Consider the following 18,202-nt stretch of genomic DNA (forward strand, 5'->3'; position numbering starts at 1 on the left):
CATGCAACCTATTCGCTGGGCACAACGATGATCATATCCATTTCCCGAGAGGCTGAGTCACTTGGCTAATGTCACACAGCTGTAAGTAGCAGAGCCAGCTTCCAGAACCTGCACAATTAACCACTCTGCTACACGACCTCTGAAGGAGCTGCAGTAAATCCCACCCCCAGCACCAAGATGCCACCTGATCATGCACTCCTGGACTAACAACCTCAGAAACACTCGCTGAGACTTTAAAATTTCAGCGGCCATCATGGCCTTGGAGATGCTGGATAACTGTGCCAGATTAAGAGACACCCGGGAGACAAGGCTGGCCTCCTTGGTGGCTCAGATGGTAGAGAATCTGCCTGCAATGCAGGAGACTCAGCTTTGATCCCTGGGTCAGGAATATCCCCTGGAGAAGGGCATGGCAACCTGCTTCAATATTCTTGCCTGGGAAATCCCATGGACAGAGGAGCTGACGGGCTACAGTCCATGGGGTTGCAAAGAGTCGGACACAACTTAGCGACTGATACTTTCTCTTTCAAGAGACATGAGGACCAGATGCAAGGGGTGGTCTTAGTTCAAGTTCTGGACAATAAAGCACACCGTTGGGCCACTTGACAAAATTAATGCAGGACTTCTCTGGTGGTCCAGTGGTTAAGAATCCATCTGCCCATGCAGAGGATATGGGTTTGATCCCTGCTCTGGGAAGATCCCACATTCTCCACAGTAACCAAGCCCGTACACTGTAACAGCTGAGCCTGAGTGCTCTGGAGCCTGTGAGATGCAACTAGAGAGTAGCCCCCGCTTGCCACACAGCCAAAAACAAATAATTGATTAAGTAAAGTCTTTTAAAAGTGAAACATTAATATGGATGTGGATTAGATAACCCTATTGCCTCAATGTTAAATCTCCTGATTTTGAGAATTTACACTCAGGTTGTATAGGAGAAAGTCCTTGTTTAGGAATACACAATGATGCTTTAGGAATAAAGGGGCAGAATGTCTGCAACTCTTTCTCAAAGAGTTCAGAAAAAGAAATTTTATATATACACATGTAATAGTATCTGTCTATATCTATAGGTAAACACATGTGGAATATTATCTATCTATATCTATTAAGATAGAATAATATAAATTATATATACATGTTTAATATTATCTATCTATATCTATCTATTAAGATAGAATAATACAAATTTTATATATATGAAAGTGAAAGTGCAAGTCACTCAGTCATGTCCGATTCTTTGCAATCCCATTGACAGTCCATGGAATTCTCCAGGCCAGAATACTGGAGTGGGTAGCCTTTCCCTTCTCCAGGGGATATTTCCAACCCAGGGATAAAACCCGGGTGTCCCACATTGCAGGCAGATTCTTTACCAGCTGAGCCACAAGGGAAGCCCAAGAATACTGGAGTGGGTAGCCTATCCCTCTCCACCTGATCTTCCCGACCCAGGAATCGAACCAGGGTCTCCTGCATTGCAGGCAGATTCTTTACCAACTGAGCTATCAAGGAAGACCTTTATATACATATATATATATGTATATATACACATATATACACATACATGTAAGATTATCTATCTGTATCTATCTACTAAGAGAGAATAATAAAGTGAAAGTGATAAGATGTTAAAAAAAATCGATGCAGCTGGGCAAAGGGAATAAACAATTGCTCTGTACTATCCTTGCATTTTTTTCCCTTAGGTTTGAAATTATATCAAAGTGAAACAAAAAAATCCCCAAACTCCACATACAGAGCTCTTAGAAGATAGCGCCCCAGGCACAAACATGTACTGAGTCAGGACGGACAACAAAAGAAGGCAATACAACCTACAGTTGGCGTGTAAGGTTAGTGCTGTGATAGGGGAGCACAGAAGCTGAGGGTACCTGATGCAGGTGGGCGGGAAGGAAGGACTGAAGGAGGATGTTCAGTGGTGCGTTCATTCATTCAGTCATTTCACCTATTACTAGCTGGGTGCTGGGGCCCAAGTGCCTTTCTGCACAGAGTTACATTTCTGGTGTGTATGATAATAAACAAACAAAAACACATAAACGACAATGCCGGGTAATAGTAACTGTTATTAAAACAAACTCAGAAAGCTAGGATAGAGTGATTAGAGGCGCTATTTCACATAGGGAGGCTAGAGAGTAAGAACTCAATCCAAGGGAGCAGTGAGGCTCAGGAGCACGTGGAGGGCAGAGGGACAGAATGCTGAGACCACCAGCAGGGCCACCTACTGACGAGCCCAAGTGGCATGTTTGAGGAACAGCCAGTGCGCTGGGAGTGGGGATGGAGAAGGGCAGACGGAAGTGGAGGCAAGCTGGAGGCAAGATCATGGGCTGGAAAGGAGTTTGGGTTTTAAATTGGGCCTTGGGGGATGAATAGGAACCAGCATGGGGAAGGGGAGCATGTTTCACAAATATTCTGGTTCTCCTTCTGGGCTCCTGGTGAGATTACCCGACTTTTGTGCTTAAAGTGGGCACAGCCATGAAACCCAATTTAGCCGAAGGGAGGGTGCAGAAGAAACCATGTCACTTTCCAAACTCTTTGCTGCGGGAGAAGCCCAGGTTGAGACGGAGCATCTGACAGCCTGGGTCTGCAAGAGACCATAGTGGACAGAGCCCCCGAGGATCCACGTGAGTCACATGGTGTGAGCAAGATAGCAAGCCCTGTGGATCCACGGGGATGTGTGTGCTGTTACTGCAGCAAGCTGGAACCCAGGCAGTCTGGAACCCTATGGGGAAAATCTGGGTGAAGCCCCAGAGCTGGCATATTCAAGAAATTAATCAGTGTGAGTGTGTGCACGTGTGTGTGCACATAGGTGCCTGTGGGTGAGTGAAGATGCTGCAGGAGTGAGCTGGTCCTGATGTGCTTTGTTGGGACAACTGGACTTTATCCCAGATGCAGGGGAGTGATGTCACCAACAGCCACACCTGCCCCATGAGACCCGACGGCGGACACACAGCTGGATGAACAGGAGGTCTGCTTTCTGCCTCTCTCCTGGGAGACACACTTGTGTGGATCCCATCAGTGGCTGCCCTGTGCTCTGGCTTCCAGTGGGGCTGGGATAAGGGAAGGGGCAGGGACAGGGGGAGGGTTCCCTGGGCTCCTCTCCCAGAGTCATCGTGGGCTGGCTGTGCCTCTCCCCCAAAGGCCTCCTGTCACGTGGTCCTCTCCCCTAAGCCCTTCCAGCTCCAGGTAGTGATAACTGCTCCCCCCACCGTCTTAGAGCTGATAAATAGCACCCCACGGTACGGGCCATAGCACTTGGCACCCTGCCTTCCGGTCTCCTACCCTCGGCCCCGTGGGTAGCTCAGCTGATAAAGAATTTGCTTGCAAAGAAGGATACCCCAGTTCAGCTCCTAGGTCGGGAAGATCCCCTGGAGAAGGGATAGGCAGGGCTACCCATTCCAGATTCTTGGACTTCTCTGGTGGCTCAGACAATAAAGAATCTACCTGCAATGAGGGAGACCTGGGTTCTATCCCTGGGTTGGGAAGATCCCCTGGAAGAGGGCATGGCAACCCACTCCAGTACTATTGGGGCAAACTTCGGGAGACGTTTTGGAGAGATGGCGAGGGACAGAGAAGCCTGGAGTGCTGCAGTCCATGGGGTCGCGAAGAGTCAGACACGACTGAACAACAACAACACTAGGCCCCCATCTTTGTAAGTAACCCCATTAATAAAACGTCCTTAAGCTCTCCAGTAGGAGGGTGCTGTCTATTTGCTGGGGCCTGCCTGTGGGACACACCATGAACACACCAACATCTCTTATCAACTCAGTTTCCTAATCACAGAGTAAGCCCGTCCTGGCAGGCCTCCCATGGCACAGTCAGAGCTCTGACACTGCCGGCCTCTGCGCTTGGCCACGTGACCAGCTTTGGCTGATGAGACATTAGCGAATGTGATACAGACAGCCTCCCTATCCAGGGGTTCCACACCCACAGATTCAACCAATTGCAGATTGAAAATATTTTTTTGGGGAAAAAAAAAAAAAGCTTCAGAAAGTTCCAAAAAGCAACACTTGACTTTGCTGCACACCTGGCAACTGCTTACATGACATTTACATTGTATTAGGTCTTATAAGTAATCTAAGATGGGTTAAAGTATACGGGAGGATACCTTTAGGTTATATGCAAATACTGTGCCGTTTTACACAAAGGATTTGAGCACCCTCTGATTTTGGTGGTGGGAGCTTGACCTGGAACTGATCCTCTGTGGATAGTAAGGGATAAGAGAATAAGCAAAGCTTGAAAACTGCTCATGCCCTGGCCTTGCCCCCTCCTGCTGCTTCTGATTCCCTTGTTGATACCATGTGAACAAGTCCAGGCTTGTCTGCTTAAAGATGAGAGACCCCTGGGCCAGGGGCCCCTGTCCAAAGCCAGCCAACTACCAACCAGCTTTCAGAAAAAGAGCCAGCTGACCGACAGCTGACCATAGATGCTTGAGCAAGACCGCCCAGCTGAGTCCAGCCTCAAATGTCATCCCACGAAAATGAGTTAAATAAACTGTCTGCATTTGAAGTTTGAGTTTTGGGGCGATGTGTTATTTAGCAAAAAGTAACTGATACATGGGCTTCCCAGCAGTAAAGAATCCATTGGCCATTGCAGGAGATGCAGGTTCGACCCCTGGGTAGGGAGGATCCCCTGGAGAAGGGCGTGGTGACCCACTCCAGTACTCTTGCCTGGAGAATCCCATGGACAGAGGAGCCTGGTGGGCTGCAGTCCACAATGTTGCAAAGAGTAGGACATGACAGCAACTAAACAACTAATACATAGCTTTCCCCTAAAAACCCTCAGAGCCCCTGGAGAAGCTCCTGACACTCTCAGAGACCTGACAGTCAGCCTGCTGTACAGATACAGCCAGAGTCACCCCCCAACTCCCAACCTCAACAGACAGCCTCCAGACAGCCTCGCCATAGTGCTCTCAGACTTCATCCTCCACAGGACACTCAGATTCTGGCCCTACAGCCCCCTCGGTGCCCTGGGTAACAGAAGTCCTGATCCTCGCCCATCCAAGCACAGTACGAAACACACCATTAATCCTTGTTGCTTCTGGGTCCCCAAGATGTACAGGCTGCCATCAGCTGGGTCTGAGAGAAAGACAGTCCTGTGGGGCAGAGGAATGGGGGGAAGGTTCGTTCACGCCCCCTGATTCCAAGAGGGCCCCTTCCCTCCAACTTCCCTGCCAGTAGGAGCCCACCCCCGACAGGAGGCGCCACAGAGCTCCAGACCCGAATTTCTTCCCTTCCTTCCAGCCCACATGCCCCTCCAGGCAACCCTGGCTTCCTCATCTCCCAGCTGTCCATGCCCTGAGAGAGCCCAGTCCACTTACTCTGTGACGTACGTTGGCCCCTGGATGATGGGCTCTGCAGGGACAAGAACACGACCATGAGCAGTCCCCTCCAGACTCTCCGTTGAAAGGCATACCTCACATTGGTACTTACCGTGTGCCGGACACCAACCGAGCATTTTGTCATGAGCGTAATGTAATACCTCTCCTGTAGGTAGGGTCGTTACCCTTGGCCCTATTTTACAGGTGAGGACTTGAGGCTCAGAGAGGTGAAGTGACTTTTCCAAGGCCACACAGCCTGGGTAAATGGTAAAGCTGACTGAAGACACCTGAGTATTGGATTCGAGACCCCATGCTCTTATCCTGAGATGACCTCCCCCAGCTCGAGGTCCAAGGAGTGGCAGCCCTTCTTACCATCTTTCAGCGTCCACTTCAAGTCTCCTGTCTGCTTGCTCAGGGCGTGGAGACTTCCATCCAGGGTGGACACAAACAGGAGGTTCTCTGGCGTGAAGCTCTGAACCTGCAGTGGAAACAAAGCCTTCTGAGAGGCCTGGGACCACCCTAGTCCTTGTTCCAGGCAGGGACTCCCTGTCCCCCAGAGGGAAACAGAAAGAAGGATGGATGATTGGGAAAGCTGTTGGCTCCACCTCCTGATCTCCAAGACCCTAGAGAGGGGCGACAGTGGGAGCTGGGAGCCTGGCTCCTTTACAAAAGGACATCAGTGGCTCTTACAGCTTCCCTAAGAGACTGATGCTTTTATTAAAAAATTTTATTTGGCTTAGCTGGATTTTAGCTGTAGCATGAGATCTTCCCTGGTGGCTCAGACAGTAAAGAATCTGCCTACAATGCAGGAGACTCAGATTCAACCCCTGGGTCAGAAAGATCTCCTGGAGAAGGAAACGGCAACCCACTCCAGTATTCTTGCCTGGAGAATTCCATAGACAGAGGAGCCTGGAAGATTATAGTCCATGGGGTCGCAAAGAGTTGGACACGAGTGACTAACACATTCACTTTCACTTGAGGGCTCTTGGTTTGGCATGCAGGATCTAGTTCTCTGATCAGGAATCGAACCCAGGCCCCCCGCCGTTGGGAGCACAGAGTCTTCAGCACTGGATCACCACAGGAGTCCAGAAAGAGGTGCTATTATTCTTAGCACTGTACAGGTGAAGGAGACTAAGGCTCAGAAAAGTTAGGTAATCAGCCTAAAGCCACACAGATAAATGGCAGGACTGGGACTTGAACCACCATCTCTCTGGTTCCAGCACCTGGTCCCTTTCTCCTTGGCTTCACTGTCTGCCTCTCTGGGGAAGACCCATTCTGCACCCCCGCCCCCCAAACCGGCCCAGCTACTTTTGGTGCCAGCCTGCAGGGGGCCCCCTGGACCAAGGCTGGGGGTGGCCATGGTAGGGAGGCTGGCCCCCACTGGGCTAACTCACCTGCTCCAGCCCTTCCTTGAGCAAACAGGGTGGGGCTGAGCTCCTAGCAGGAACTCTAACATCCGGGTGGCCCTGCCGCACCTCTGCAAAGGCCACATCCTGCCCCCGGACTCTCAGGTTTGGGGGCAAGCCAATGGTTTTGGAGTAGAGTCAGGAAGCTGCCTCTGAGCCCTCTCTTTTTCTGCCCTGTTTTGTGATCTGCCACATGGCAGGAGGGAGACTGTCCTGGGCAAGAAGCTGCAGACTGAGTCCACAGTCAAGTTTTGTTTGACCATCAGGGGGTTTAAAATTTTGTCTACAGTTAGCTACCAATTTCTAAAAATTGGAAAGATTTCACTTAAAAAGTCAAGTTTCTAATTTTTGTCATTTCTAGCTTTTTTTCTCATTTTTTTTCCCTGGAAACACCCAATCTGGCCACACTGTGTTCAGATTCCTAGATGGCAACCATGGGGTGGGTCTCAAGCTGGAAGTGGGCCTGGGGTGGCACGAGCAGTTGCGTGTGTGTGTGTGTGTGTGTGTGTGTGTGTGTTAGTTGCTAGTGGTGCCTGACTCTCTGTGACCCCATGAACTGTAGCCCTCCAGGATCCTCTGTCCATGGAATTCTCCTAGCAAAAAGACCGGAGTGGGTTGCCATTCCCTTCTCCAGGAGATCTTCCCCACCCAGGGATCAAACCTGGGTCTCCCACGTTGCAGACAGATTCTTTACCATCTGAGCCACTTGGGCACAGTTGCTTCTGGGAGCCCAATAACTGTTCTGGGGGTTATAGGTTAGACTCCTGGGTTGTAGTCCTGGCTTTTCCCTCTCACTGCATTTCTGTAAGACTGGACTTTTCCGCTCCCGGCACGGTTGAACCAGATTCCCATAAGTCCAGCTTACTTATCCCAGAGGTTGTAAGTTCGGGGTCCAGTCACTGGTAAGGGGGAGCGCTGTGATCCCCCTGAATTTGTAAAAATCGGTGTGTGGGCGCACTTCTCCACAGGGAACCTTTCAAGTTCCAAGGAAGCCAGGTTCCAGAAGTTTTAAGAGGCCTGGCAGGAAAGCGAGGGCCCCCTCCCTCGGTCTGTTCCCTCTCCCCACACCCCTACGCCGCAGGAGGGGCGGGATGCTGGGTCCCCTCTGCAGCTCGTGGAGCAACCGACAACTCCCCCAGACGAGGAGGTTTTCTCCGGCTAGGGGCTGACTTGGGGCCACCCGGACCCGGGGGAGGGCGAGGCGCCCCCTGTGGCCCCGCCGCACCCCCGGACGCCTGCGCCCCCGACCGGAGCTTGGAGGCTCCGCGGCCGCCCGCTTCTCACCTGGGGCCTGAGCGTCCCGAGGAGCGCCGCGAGCTGTAGCAGGAGCCGGGGCCACGGGCCGGACCGCCGGGCCGCGCTCGCCATAGCCCGCGTAGACGGCCGCCGCTCGGCTGGCCCGGTCCCTCGGTGCCTCCGGGGAACCGCCCGGCCCCCGCGCCCGCCCGGAGGAGACTCCGCCCCAGGCTGGGCCAGCTGGGTGCTCGGGCCAGGACGCAACCTCAGCGGCTGTTTCCCTCCTTCCCTTGCCCTTCCCATCGCACTCACCCCCGCAAGCCCCGGACACCCCGCGAGGGATGGCTCCGAGCTTTCCTGGGAAAGGCATTTTCCCAACGGAGGCCCTTATGGAGAATTTCCCACCTGCCAAGTATTGTACCAAGTGCTTTTACATCCGTCATTAACTCACTGACTCTTCACGGCACTTCCAAGGTAAAAGCTGAGGCTCAGAACTCGGACTCGAACTCAGATGCCTGACCTCAGAGCCTGTGCTGATTGTTACTATGCTAGAGGCCTCTACTGAGAGATGATGAAATACAAATCAATTACTCGTTCAATAAATATTTATTACGTTAAATTAATTAAATTAAATATGTAATCTCAGCCTGGGAAGCAGGAAAGATAAAGTCCCTGTTTTTACAATACTTACAGATTCCTAAGCGTTAGATGGGCCTCCCTGTTGGCTCAGGAGTAAAGAATCCACCTGCACTGCAGGAGATGTGGGTTAGATCCCTGGGTCGCACAGATCCCTTGGAAAAGGAAATGGCAACCCACTCCAATATTCTTGCCTGGGAAATCCCATGGGTATCCCACACTGCCTTCTCATATAGTTTCCCCATCCCCAGCACTTGAGCAAGAATTCCTGTCTCTGGCTTTGTTTTTAAGAACCTACCAGATCTAAGACATCCTCTAACCATCAACATGGTTAGCTTTGGAAAACCCAACTGCCTCATGGTGCAAAACTTCTTTTAGAAATAGGTACATCATGAATCCTTTGGTTCACTTGGTTACTCCCTCATGCTTAGCTGGTCCAAGACCCCCAAATCAGCATAATAAACAACTTCATAACAAAAGTGGTTGTTATTCTAGAAACCAACACAAGCTACTGAGCCAGTGAGTGAGCCTGCCTTTATGCTTTATATTTTGTACTCTGTACATCTGTTTTAAAATGCTCATTGTGTTTCTTAATTATGCTTGGGTTCGTAGGACTTTCTCATGCGATAAATTTGATTTACATAGAACACAAACAAGTGAACTGGTTTAGGTAATTTGTGTATGTGATGATATAAGTAACACATTCTACAAACTTAGCAAAATTTTAAAAAATATATAAATTAGAAAACTCATTCATGTTTTCACCTCTCGGAAGCACAGCATCTCTGTTAACATTCTGTTTTTATTTCCCCCAGTGTTTTTTTCCCTGTGCCTATATGTCTGGTGGGTACTGTGTTGAAATATGTGTTTTCCCCACCAGAGCTTCTTTTTCCCCTGACAGCCCTTCTCCTGTTTGAATGAGGCTGCCCTGACTCTATTGCCTCAGAGAAGGGTTGAGGAAGCAGAAAGAGAGAAAAAGAAGCTTCTTTTACCTTTTGAGTATTTCTGTAACTCGTGGCATGAACCTAGATTTAAGAGAATGAACAATGAGAGTAGAGCAGAGTCTCCAGACACGAAGAGGAAGGAGGAGCAAGGGATGAGAAGATGCTGCAGGCCTCTGGGAAAGGGGGATCACTCTGTAGCCCCTTCACTCAAGGACAGGACCCCACATAGACACTTGGGATCCAAGTGCAAGGGGATCTGTGTCTTAATTCCTGGATGGAAATGGTTCGTGCTGTGTCTGGGCAGAGGGGGCGCTAGGGCGGTTCCCACTGCCTAGTGTGTGATACAGAGGTGTGGGCGTGTGTGTGCTCAGTCATGTCCGACTCTTTGCGACCCCATGGACTGTAGACTGCCAGGCTCCTCTGTCCATGGAATTTTCCAGGCAAGAACACTGGAGTGGGTTACCATTTCCTCCTCCAGGGAATCTTCCTGACCCAGGGATTGAGCACGCGTGTCCTGCGTCTCCTGCATTGGCAGATGGATGGATTCTTTACCACTGAGCCACCTGGGAAGGGGAAGCCCGATGTGGAGGTGGTGGGGGAGGAGTTTTCTAAATGCCGGAGGGAGGAAGAGGGAGAGAGACAGAGAAGGAGGCGGAAAGACTTTTCAGAAAGAAAAGGGACAATGCAGCACAGGCCAGTAAGGATAAGAGACAGGACGCAAGGAGACCGTGGCTGTCTCGGGGGATGGCGGCTGGGACAAGGACTCGGTACCCTCTCACTTCCTGGCACTGTGTCGACTCTACTGAATTTAAACCCATCCTGGAGAAAAGCTGGGAAAACCCAGATGGAAATGAATTTCTTCCACTTGGCACAAAGTGAACATTTATTCACCACACCTCGGTTTGTGCTCTGCTTCTGGACACATACATAAACCAATAGCCTTCCTCCATTCTAGCAAAAGAATGGAGGAAACACGGTTAGTAATGGAAAAATATTCCAATCCTGATAGCAGTAAGAAGGAAGTCCTTAGGAATAAATTTAACTAGAAAGGTACAGTAACTATATGAAAACTGTAAAATCTTATGAAGCCTATAAAACAAAATGTGAATAAATAAAAAGATATGACTGTATGGGAAGGTTTAAAATGATTAAAATATCCATTCTCTAAATTAAATTGTAAGTATAATGAAATTCTATTATTGCTATATTAAATCTATTTCATGGTCTTTAAAACTGGGCTAAAATAGAGATTATATATAAGAATAATGCTTGAGAATAGTCAAGAGAAGTGTGGCAATGAAGAGTAATAAGAAGGGGGGCTTGTCTTACCAGATATCAGAACATACTGTAAAATTAGAGTTATCAATATAATTTCAGCACAGGAATTGACAAATACAAAAATACGCCAATGGGATCAAATAGAGAATCCAGAAATATATATCAGCATATGTGGGAATTTAATAAATGATAAAGATAATATTTTAATTCATTGGAAAATGTAATAAATGCCATGGCATAATTATCCATCAGGAAGACAGTAAATTTTTTTCACTCTTTTTTGAAAAATAGATTTTATTTTTTACAGCAGTTTTAGGTTAATAGCAAAATTGAAGAGAAGGTCCAGAGATTTCCCATATACTTCTTACCCTTACAATTGTATAGCTGTTCCCATTATTAACATCCTCCACTAAAATGGTAAAAGTGATAAACCTACATTGACCCATCATTATCACTCAAAGTCCACAGTTTAGAGTTGACACTTGCTTATATATTCTATGAGCTTGGACAAATGGATAGTGACATGCGTCCACTGTTAAAGTATATTTTCACTGCACTAAAAGTCTTCTGCGCTCCGCCTATTCATTTCTCTCTCACCTCCCCACAATCCCTGGCAACCTCTGATATTTTTACTGTCTCCATAGTTTTGCTTTTTCCAGGATGTCATACAGTTGGAATCATACAGTATGTAGCATTCATTTTCAGATAGACTTTTCTCATGTAGTAATATGCATTTACATTTCCTTACATCTTCTCATGGTTTGATAGCTCATTTCTTTTTAGTGCTGAATAACATTCCTTCGTCTAGATGTACCACAGTTTATTTGTCCTTTTACCCGTGGAAAGACATCTTGGTTGCTTCCAGGCCTTGGCAATTATGAACAAAGCTGCTGTAAAGATCTGTGTGCAGGTTTTCAAGTGGATCTTGTCAACTTTCTACTGAAATACTTCATACTTAGAGAAAAGTGTGCAAGTCATAGCTCATAAAGTGAACACATGCGTTTAACCCGTACACAGACCAAGAAACAGACTGTGACCAGCAACACCACAAAGTCCCTTATACCCCGTTCTAAGAGTAACCTCCACCCTGACTTCTACCACCATACGTTAGTTTCCTTAGTTTTGATATTTATATAAAGGGAATCATACCATATATTCTCTTCTATGTCTGGTTTCTTTTTCTTTTCTTTTTTTTTGGCCATGCTGCATGGCTTGCAGGATCTTAGTTCTCTGACCAGGGATTGAACCCAGTTCCCCCTGCAGTGGAAGCTAGGAATACTAACCTCTGGACTGCCAGGGAATTCCCTGGTTTCTTTTTCGATACTATTTTTGTGAGATTGTCCAAGTCATCAAGTGTAGTTGTAGTTCATTCTCATTGCTGTATAGTGTTACATTATATGAACATACCACAATTTATTTGTCTATTCTAATGTTGACCAGCATTACCACTTTTTCTCCCTATCGGCTTTTGGCTATGATGAAGTGCTATGAATATTCTTGCACACGTCTTTGGGTGACCACATCTACACATTTCTGTTGTGTATATACTTAGGAACAGAACTTCTAGGTCATAGGATATCTAAATGTTCCTCTTCAATAGATTCTGCCAAACAACTTTCCAAAGTGGTTGTACCAGCTTACATTTGGTAGTGGTGGTGGGTAAGTTTCTTTTGTGATATAGAAAATATAAATGCTGTAAAAGAAAACAAAACATACACTTAAAATATATAAAAAATTTAAAATCCTTAGAAAGGCAAAAGATATTATAAACAAACATCAAAAATATTGGCAACACAGAATACAAAGATTAACATCTATAATACAAACTGCTCCTATACATTGACAAGAAGAAAACAACCAAGAAATATACAAATGCAACAAATAGGCACTTACATAAGATGAACTCCAAACATGTGAAAAATGTGCTCAGAAACACTAGCAGTTAGAGAAATGCAAAAACAAGATTTTTTAAAAGTAGCAATTATATCACTTTATGTCCATAAATTTGCAAAAATTATAAAGAAAGCTATAGTAATGGCAGAATGTTGATAATTGCTGAAGCTGAGTTGTGAATATTTGGGGGGCTCATTATGCTATTTTATTTGGTTTCAAGATGTTTGAAAATGTCCACAATAAAAAGAAAATCCTCAAACAAACAAAAATAAGAAGGCAAAGCTGACTACTGCCAGGGATTTGGAGAAGAACATGCTCTCATATGGCGTTGGCGGAAATATAAATTGTAACAGACTTTTTTGCGATGCAATCTGGAGACAATTGTTTAAAATAAGAATTGCATAATCCCTTTGACCTGAAAAACCCATTCTCAGGATCTTTCCCATAAAAACAAAAGATCTTTATATAAAATTATTTTAAAATATAGTTTAAAAGGTTTATGATGGTAGCAGTATAAGGGGGCTTATTGGACCACTGTTCTTAGTACAAACAAGTATAGAAGCCAAGCGAGTAGCCTTTAACTGAGATTTAGCTGACCTAGTTACAGAACATCTATACTTTGGAGTATTATGCAGCCATTAAAAAAATGGTAGAGTGTATTTATTAACTCAAAAAGATTTTTATGAGTTGTATTAAGAATAACAAGATACAGGGGGGGAAGGGTAGTTAGGGAGTTTGGGATCAACGTGTACACACTGCTATATTTTAAATGGATAACCACCAAGGATCTATTGTATAGCACTGTATAACACAGGAAACTCTGCTCAAGGTTATGCGGCAGCCTGGATGGGAGGGGAGTTTGGGGTAGAATGGATACATGTATATGTATGGCCGAGTCCCTTTGCTGTCCACTTGAATCTATCTCAGTATTGTTAACTGGCTATACTCCAATACAAAATAAAAAGTCTAAAAAAGAAAGAATAGCAAGGTGCAGAAAGAGCATTACAGGAACCTATTTTTGTAAAGCCATATATATGTATATATATGTAAATTATCTTATATGAATATGGATAATAACACAGAATGCAATATATTGGTTTGCTAACAAGGATTATGTGATATGCTAGAGATAGTATGTTATACTAAGAAAGAGGTAAAACCAGCAAAAAAGAAAAAAAAATTAAAGCTGATTGAAAAATATCATGTATCTATCCCTTTTATGTAAAAGTAGATGTATATATGTGGAATGTGTGTAGACATTTTAATGTGCATTTAACTCCTTGCACAAATGAAATAGCTGTTTGTATATTATTCAGAGCAATTTTAATCCCCATATTTCCACACTCAGTTCTGTGCATAACGTTCACAAACAAAACAGAAGTCTCCTTTTCATTCTGATACTGAAAATAGTACTTCTGAAAAAAACACATGACCCTTTCCTTGCTTCATATATAGTATCTTACCTAGTCTTCAACTGAGCAGCAAGGAGGGTTTTATCGTTCCTGTTCTGTAGATGAGCAAACTAAGTATCAGAGAGGTGAAGTAAAATCCACCCAAGTTTAAAAACCTAGTGAGTGAAGAGGCAGTGATTCAAACCTAGCTTTGTCCCACTCCCTGTGAACTTCAACTCTGTTATACTTCCTTTCCCCTGTTCTCTTGACCTGCTTTCCCACGGGTTCACCTGGTCAGCTGGCTCAGTGATGACCCAGGAGGAAGCAGTCCTCGTTCATTTGCCCACTGGCTCACTGGCAGACCACACTAGGGTTCGAGGACAAAGCCCCATTTGGGACTCCTTGGCCAGAACTTGGTCCCTACATACCCCCTGGGACGTTTGTGGCCCCAGATGTTCTCCAGAAACTTACCAATGCTCAGATTTATCACTCAGTTGTTTCTCTATTTCCTCCCACCCTGGGTTGTGAGTAACAGAAGGTCCTCTTAGTGGAGAGAGGTGAGTAAGTGCCAGGGGACTGGGTTTGGAAGGAGCTTTCGAAGTCCTGCAGGCAGGGCATTCTGTCTGGGCCTCACGAGAGTCCTCTAGTGGTAACATTTCAAACTGCAGGCTTACAATTCCATTAGTGTAACCTGCAATGCAAACAGTGACAGACTTTCTTTTCTTGGGCTCTAAAATCACTGCAGATGGTGACTGAAGCCATGAAATTAAAAGATGTTTCCTCCTTGGAAGAAAAGCTATGAAAAACCTAGACGGCATTTTAAAAAGCAGAGACATTACTTTGCCAACAAAGGTCCGTATAGTCATAGCTATGGTTTTTCTTGTAGTCATGTATGGATGTAATAGACCATAAAGAAGACTGAGCACCAAAGAATTGATGCTTTCAAACTGTGGTGCTGGAGAAGACTCTTGAGAGTCTCTTGGACTGCAAGGAGATCAAACCAATCAATCCTAAAGGAAATCAATCCTGAATATTCATTGGAAGTTGAAATGAATTGATGCTGAAGTTGAAGCTCCAGTACTTTGGCCACCTGATGTGAAGAGCAGACTCATTAGAAAAGACCTTGATTCTGGGAAAGATTGAAGGCAGGAGGAGAAGGGGACGACAGAGGACTAGATGGTTGGATGGCTTCTCCGACTCAAAGGACGTGAGTTTGAGCAAACTCCAGGAGATATTCAAGGACAGGGAAGCCTGGTGTGCTGCAGTCCATGGGGTCGCAAAGAGTCAGACATGATTTAGCAACTGAACAAAAACACCAACCTACAACGCAAGCAAACAGATCCAGTGGTTGAAAGTCAGGCTGTTGGCGATCCACCGAGGCTTCTGGGGAAAGGAGTCCAGTGGCAATAAGGAGGGCCGAGGGAGTCTCCTGGAGATCCGATTGTGCTGTGTATTCTTTCTTTTCATGGGTACTGGTTGCACGCTTCTTTGTGCGTATTTCATAGGTGGGCTGGAGTCCGTTCATGAGAGCAGACTGTTACATTTTCCAGAATTTTCAGAGTTGTCAGTTAATCACAGCCATTGTAAAAAATGAAATTATATTAACTTACAATGAAATATATATTTTTTGACAAATACAATAAATACTCAGAACTCATCACTTCCTAACTATTCTACTGTTCTCTCTGCCCTTGAGATTATTTACAACTTTGGTATGTGTATGGTGGAACTACTACATAATGGTTGCTACCCGCATCGAATCGGCGCAGCTCCACTGTCATGAACATCACATTAGCAGCTTGTAGTCATCCATAGCTGGAGTATTTACACCATGGAAATCAGCAGATGCGCTAAACCAGGGCTTGCTTTATTGTTCTGTGGATTGCCTAGAAAGAAAATGTTCACAAAGCATGTTAAATTTGAAGCTGTTCTGCGTCTGTGAATAGTGTAAAAGAAATCAAGGAAATATTCTTCCTATTTGAAGTGTATTATCTGGTTCAGCAAAGAAGACTGAGCGAAGTTACGAAACAGGTCTTTGCTGCTTCATTTCCCTCTTCCTTGTTGTTCGTGTAAACAAGAGTATCAACCAAGGTACACGTCAGAACTACATTTAGAGAGCCGGTTGTTAAAATTTTATCAGCACACCACTGCTGATACTTCAATAAAAAGTTAAAAACAAACAGAAAAGCTAGCTCTACGCTCTTATGGTCAAAGTGTGATGGGTCTCATTCATAGTAGTTTTGTTTAATTTCCTTAAGAAAATCTAATAATACTGTAAAAGAAAACCCCATTCCCAGCAAAAAACAAACCTTTGCAGTCTCCACTCAAGGTTTGCTGAGCACCATGCTGCTGAGCAGTATCTACTTGTGGGGTCAGAAGACGTTGTCTTGTGTAGCAGACACTGTGATGTCCCACTGCTGCTTCCCTAAAGCAGCGAGCGGTGGCTGTTTACAGATCACAGCTGTCTTCCTTCTCCAGAGCATCGCTCTGGACTCCTGGGAGCTGCCTCTCTGGAAAGTCACCCCACCCCTCAGCTCTCTGTTGCCCTCCTGGCCTCAAGGAGGGACCATTCTGCAGTATTACTTATGCTCCGCCCCTCCCCACCAACAGACCACATCTTTGCTTCACCTCTTCTCAGGCCTTATCCTCTTTCTCACTCCCTGACAGGTTTCCCTGCACGAGATTCCCTCAGTGACCCCCTTCTCTAAGCTCTGACCCTACCTAAGATTCCCTGGATGTTCAGTCTTTGGGAGTAGTAGCACTTTTTGAGGGCAAGCTCCCAGCTCAAGTGGGCTGTGTGTGTGCTTAGTCACTCAGTCGTGTCCGACTTTTTGCGACCCCGTGGACTGTAGCCCACCAGGCTCCTCTGCTTTGGGGTTGGAAAATGCTACCTTAGGAAGGAGTCAGTGATTTGATTTTAAGCTGCTGCTGTAGTCAGTTTAGGTTCTCATATTTGCTTGTGTTTTCTAAATTTTGGGGTGTCATGAGATATCCTTCTGGAACCTACTGACTTCTAGAACTTTGAAAAAGTGAGGCAGGTAAGATGCTGGTTGAAATAAATAACTTGATCCTGGAGGTGTTGATGGATCCACACGGTCCAAGCTGCCTCCTGAAGAGGAAATGAAACCCCTGAGTAAGTCCTTCCAGCCATCAGGACTGGAACTGAGAGGAATGAGAAGGGAAAGCGGAGAGCAACACGACAGTAGTAAAGACACTGAGTGTGAGGCGTGCTGGCCACATACAGGATATTACATAGTTCTTGACTAGACACACTGTACATTTCATACCCGGGACTCACTTATTTTGCATCTGTAAGTTTGAATCTCTTTCTCTCCTTCACCTATTTCTTTCCTTCCCTCACCCCAGGTCTCTTTTTCAAGCACCTATAGGATTGATTTTCATAGTTACCTTTTCTTGCCCCCTTGCCTGACAAGAGGCTTGGTTTTCAGTCTTTGAGTGGTCCTGAGAAAGGAGAAAGGGGGCTGGCCTCGAGGGGAGCCCAAGACCCCTCTCCACCCCCATCCTCCCAGTGGAAGTGTTTTGAAGCTCAGACTTTGGCAAGATTATTTCACTTTTGTTTTTCTTGTTCATAGCTTTGAATAGTTCCTCTTTCATCTCCCTTGAGGCTGGTGTGGTAGAGAGATCTGGTACTGCTTCTTGATGTGTGTGTGTATGGGTGTATATGTGTATGCATGGGTATACATGTGAGGGTTTTGTATGTATATATATGAGTGTGTATACGTGGATGTGCATATATGTGTATATATGTATACGTGTGAGTGTGTATATGTGTTTGTGCATATACGTGTGTATTATGTATTTGTGTGAGTGTGTATATGTGTATGTGGGTACACATGTATATATGTATATGTGGGGACACGTGTGTATATATGTATATGTGTGAGCGTGTATATGTGTATGTGGGTACACGTGTATGTATGTATATGTGGGGACACGTGTGTATACATGTATATGTGTGAGCGTATATATGTGTACGTGCATATATGTGTGTATATATGTATATGTTTGTGTATGTGTATTTGTGTATATGTGTATGTGGGTACACGTGTATATATGTATATGCGTGAGCGTGTATAT

The 18,202-nt window shown here is 45.7% G+C and overlaps 1 protein-coding gene across 5 annotated transcripts in view; it reads right to left on the reverse strand.

Moving 5' to 3' along the window:
- Positions 1-8,176, reverse strand: part of ERN2 (endoplasmic reticulum to nucleus signaling 2) — a 25,201-nt gene extending 17,025 nt beyond the window's left edge. For 2 of the 5 annotated variants that reach the window (XM_070779809.1, XM_070779808.1), the window contains exons 1-4: positions 8,011-8,175; positions 5,693-5,798; positions 5,321-5,354; positions 5,023-5,095 (exon numbers count right to left, since the gene is read on the reverse strand). In XM_070779809.1, the coding sequence (XP_070635910.1) occupies positions 5,023-5,095; positions 5,321-5,354; positions 5,693-5,798; positions 8,011-8,094 (297 nt within the window). In that variant the 5' untranslated portion in view covers positions 8,095-8,175. Of the gene's footprint in view, positions 1-5,022; positions 5,096-5,320; positions 5,355-5,692; positions 5,802-8,010 lie in introns of those variants that run through there. The other 3 variants (XM_070779810.1, XM_019987913.2, XM_070779811.1) reach the window with 3 other exon arrangements.
- Positions 8,177-18,202: the final 10,026 nt, after the last annotated feature.

This window comes from Bos indicus, chromosome 25 (assembly GCF_029378745.1).
Source record: "Bos indicus isolate NIAB-ARS_2022 breed Sahiwal x Tharparkar chromosome 25, NIAB-ARS_B.indTharparkar_mat_pri_1.0, whole genome shotgun sequence".
Classification (NCBI taxonomy): Eukaryota; Metazoa; Chordata; class Mammalia; order Artiodactyla; family Bovidae; genus Bos; species Bos indicus.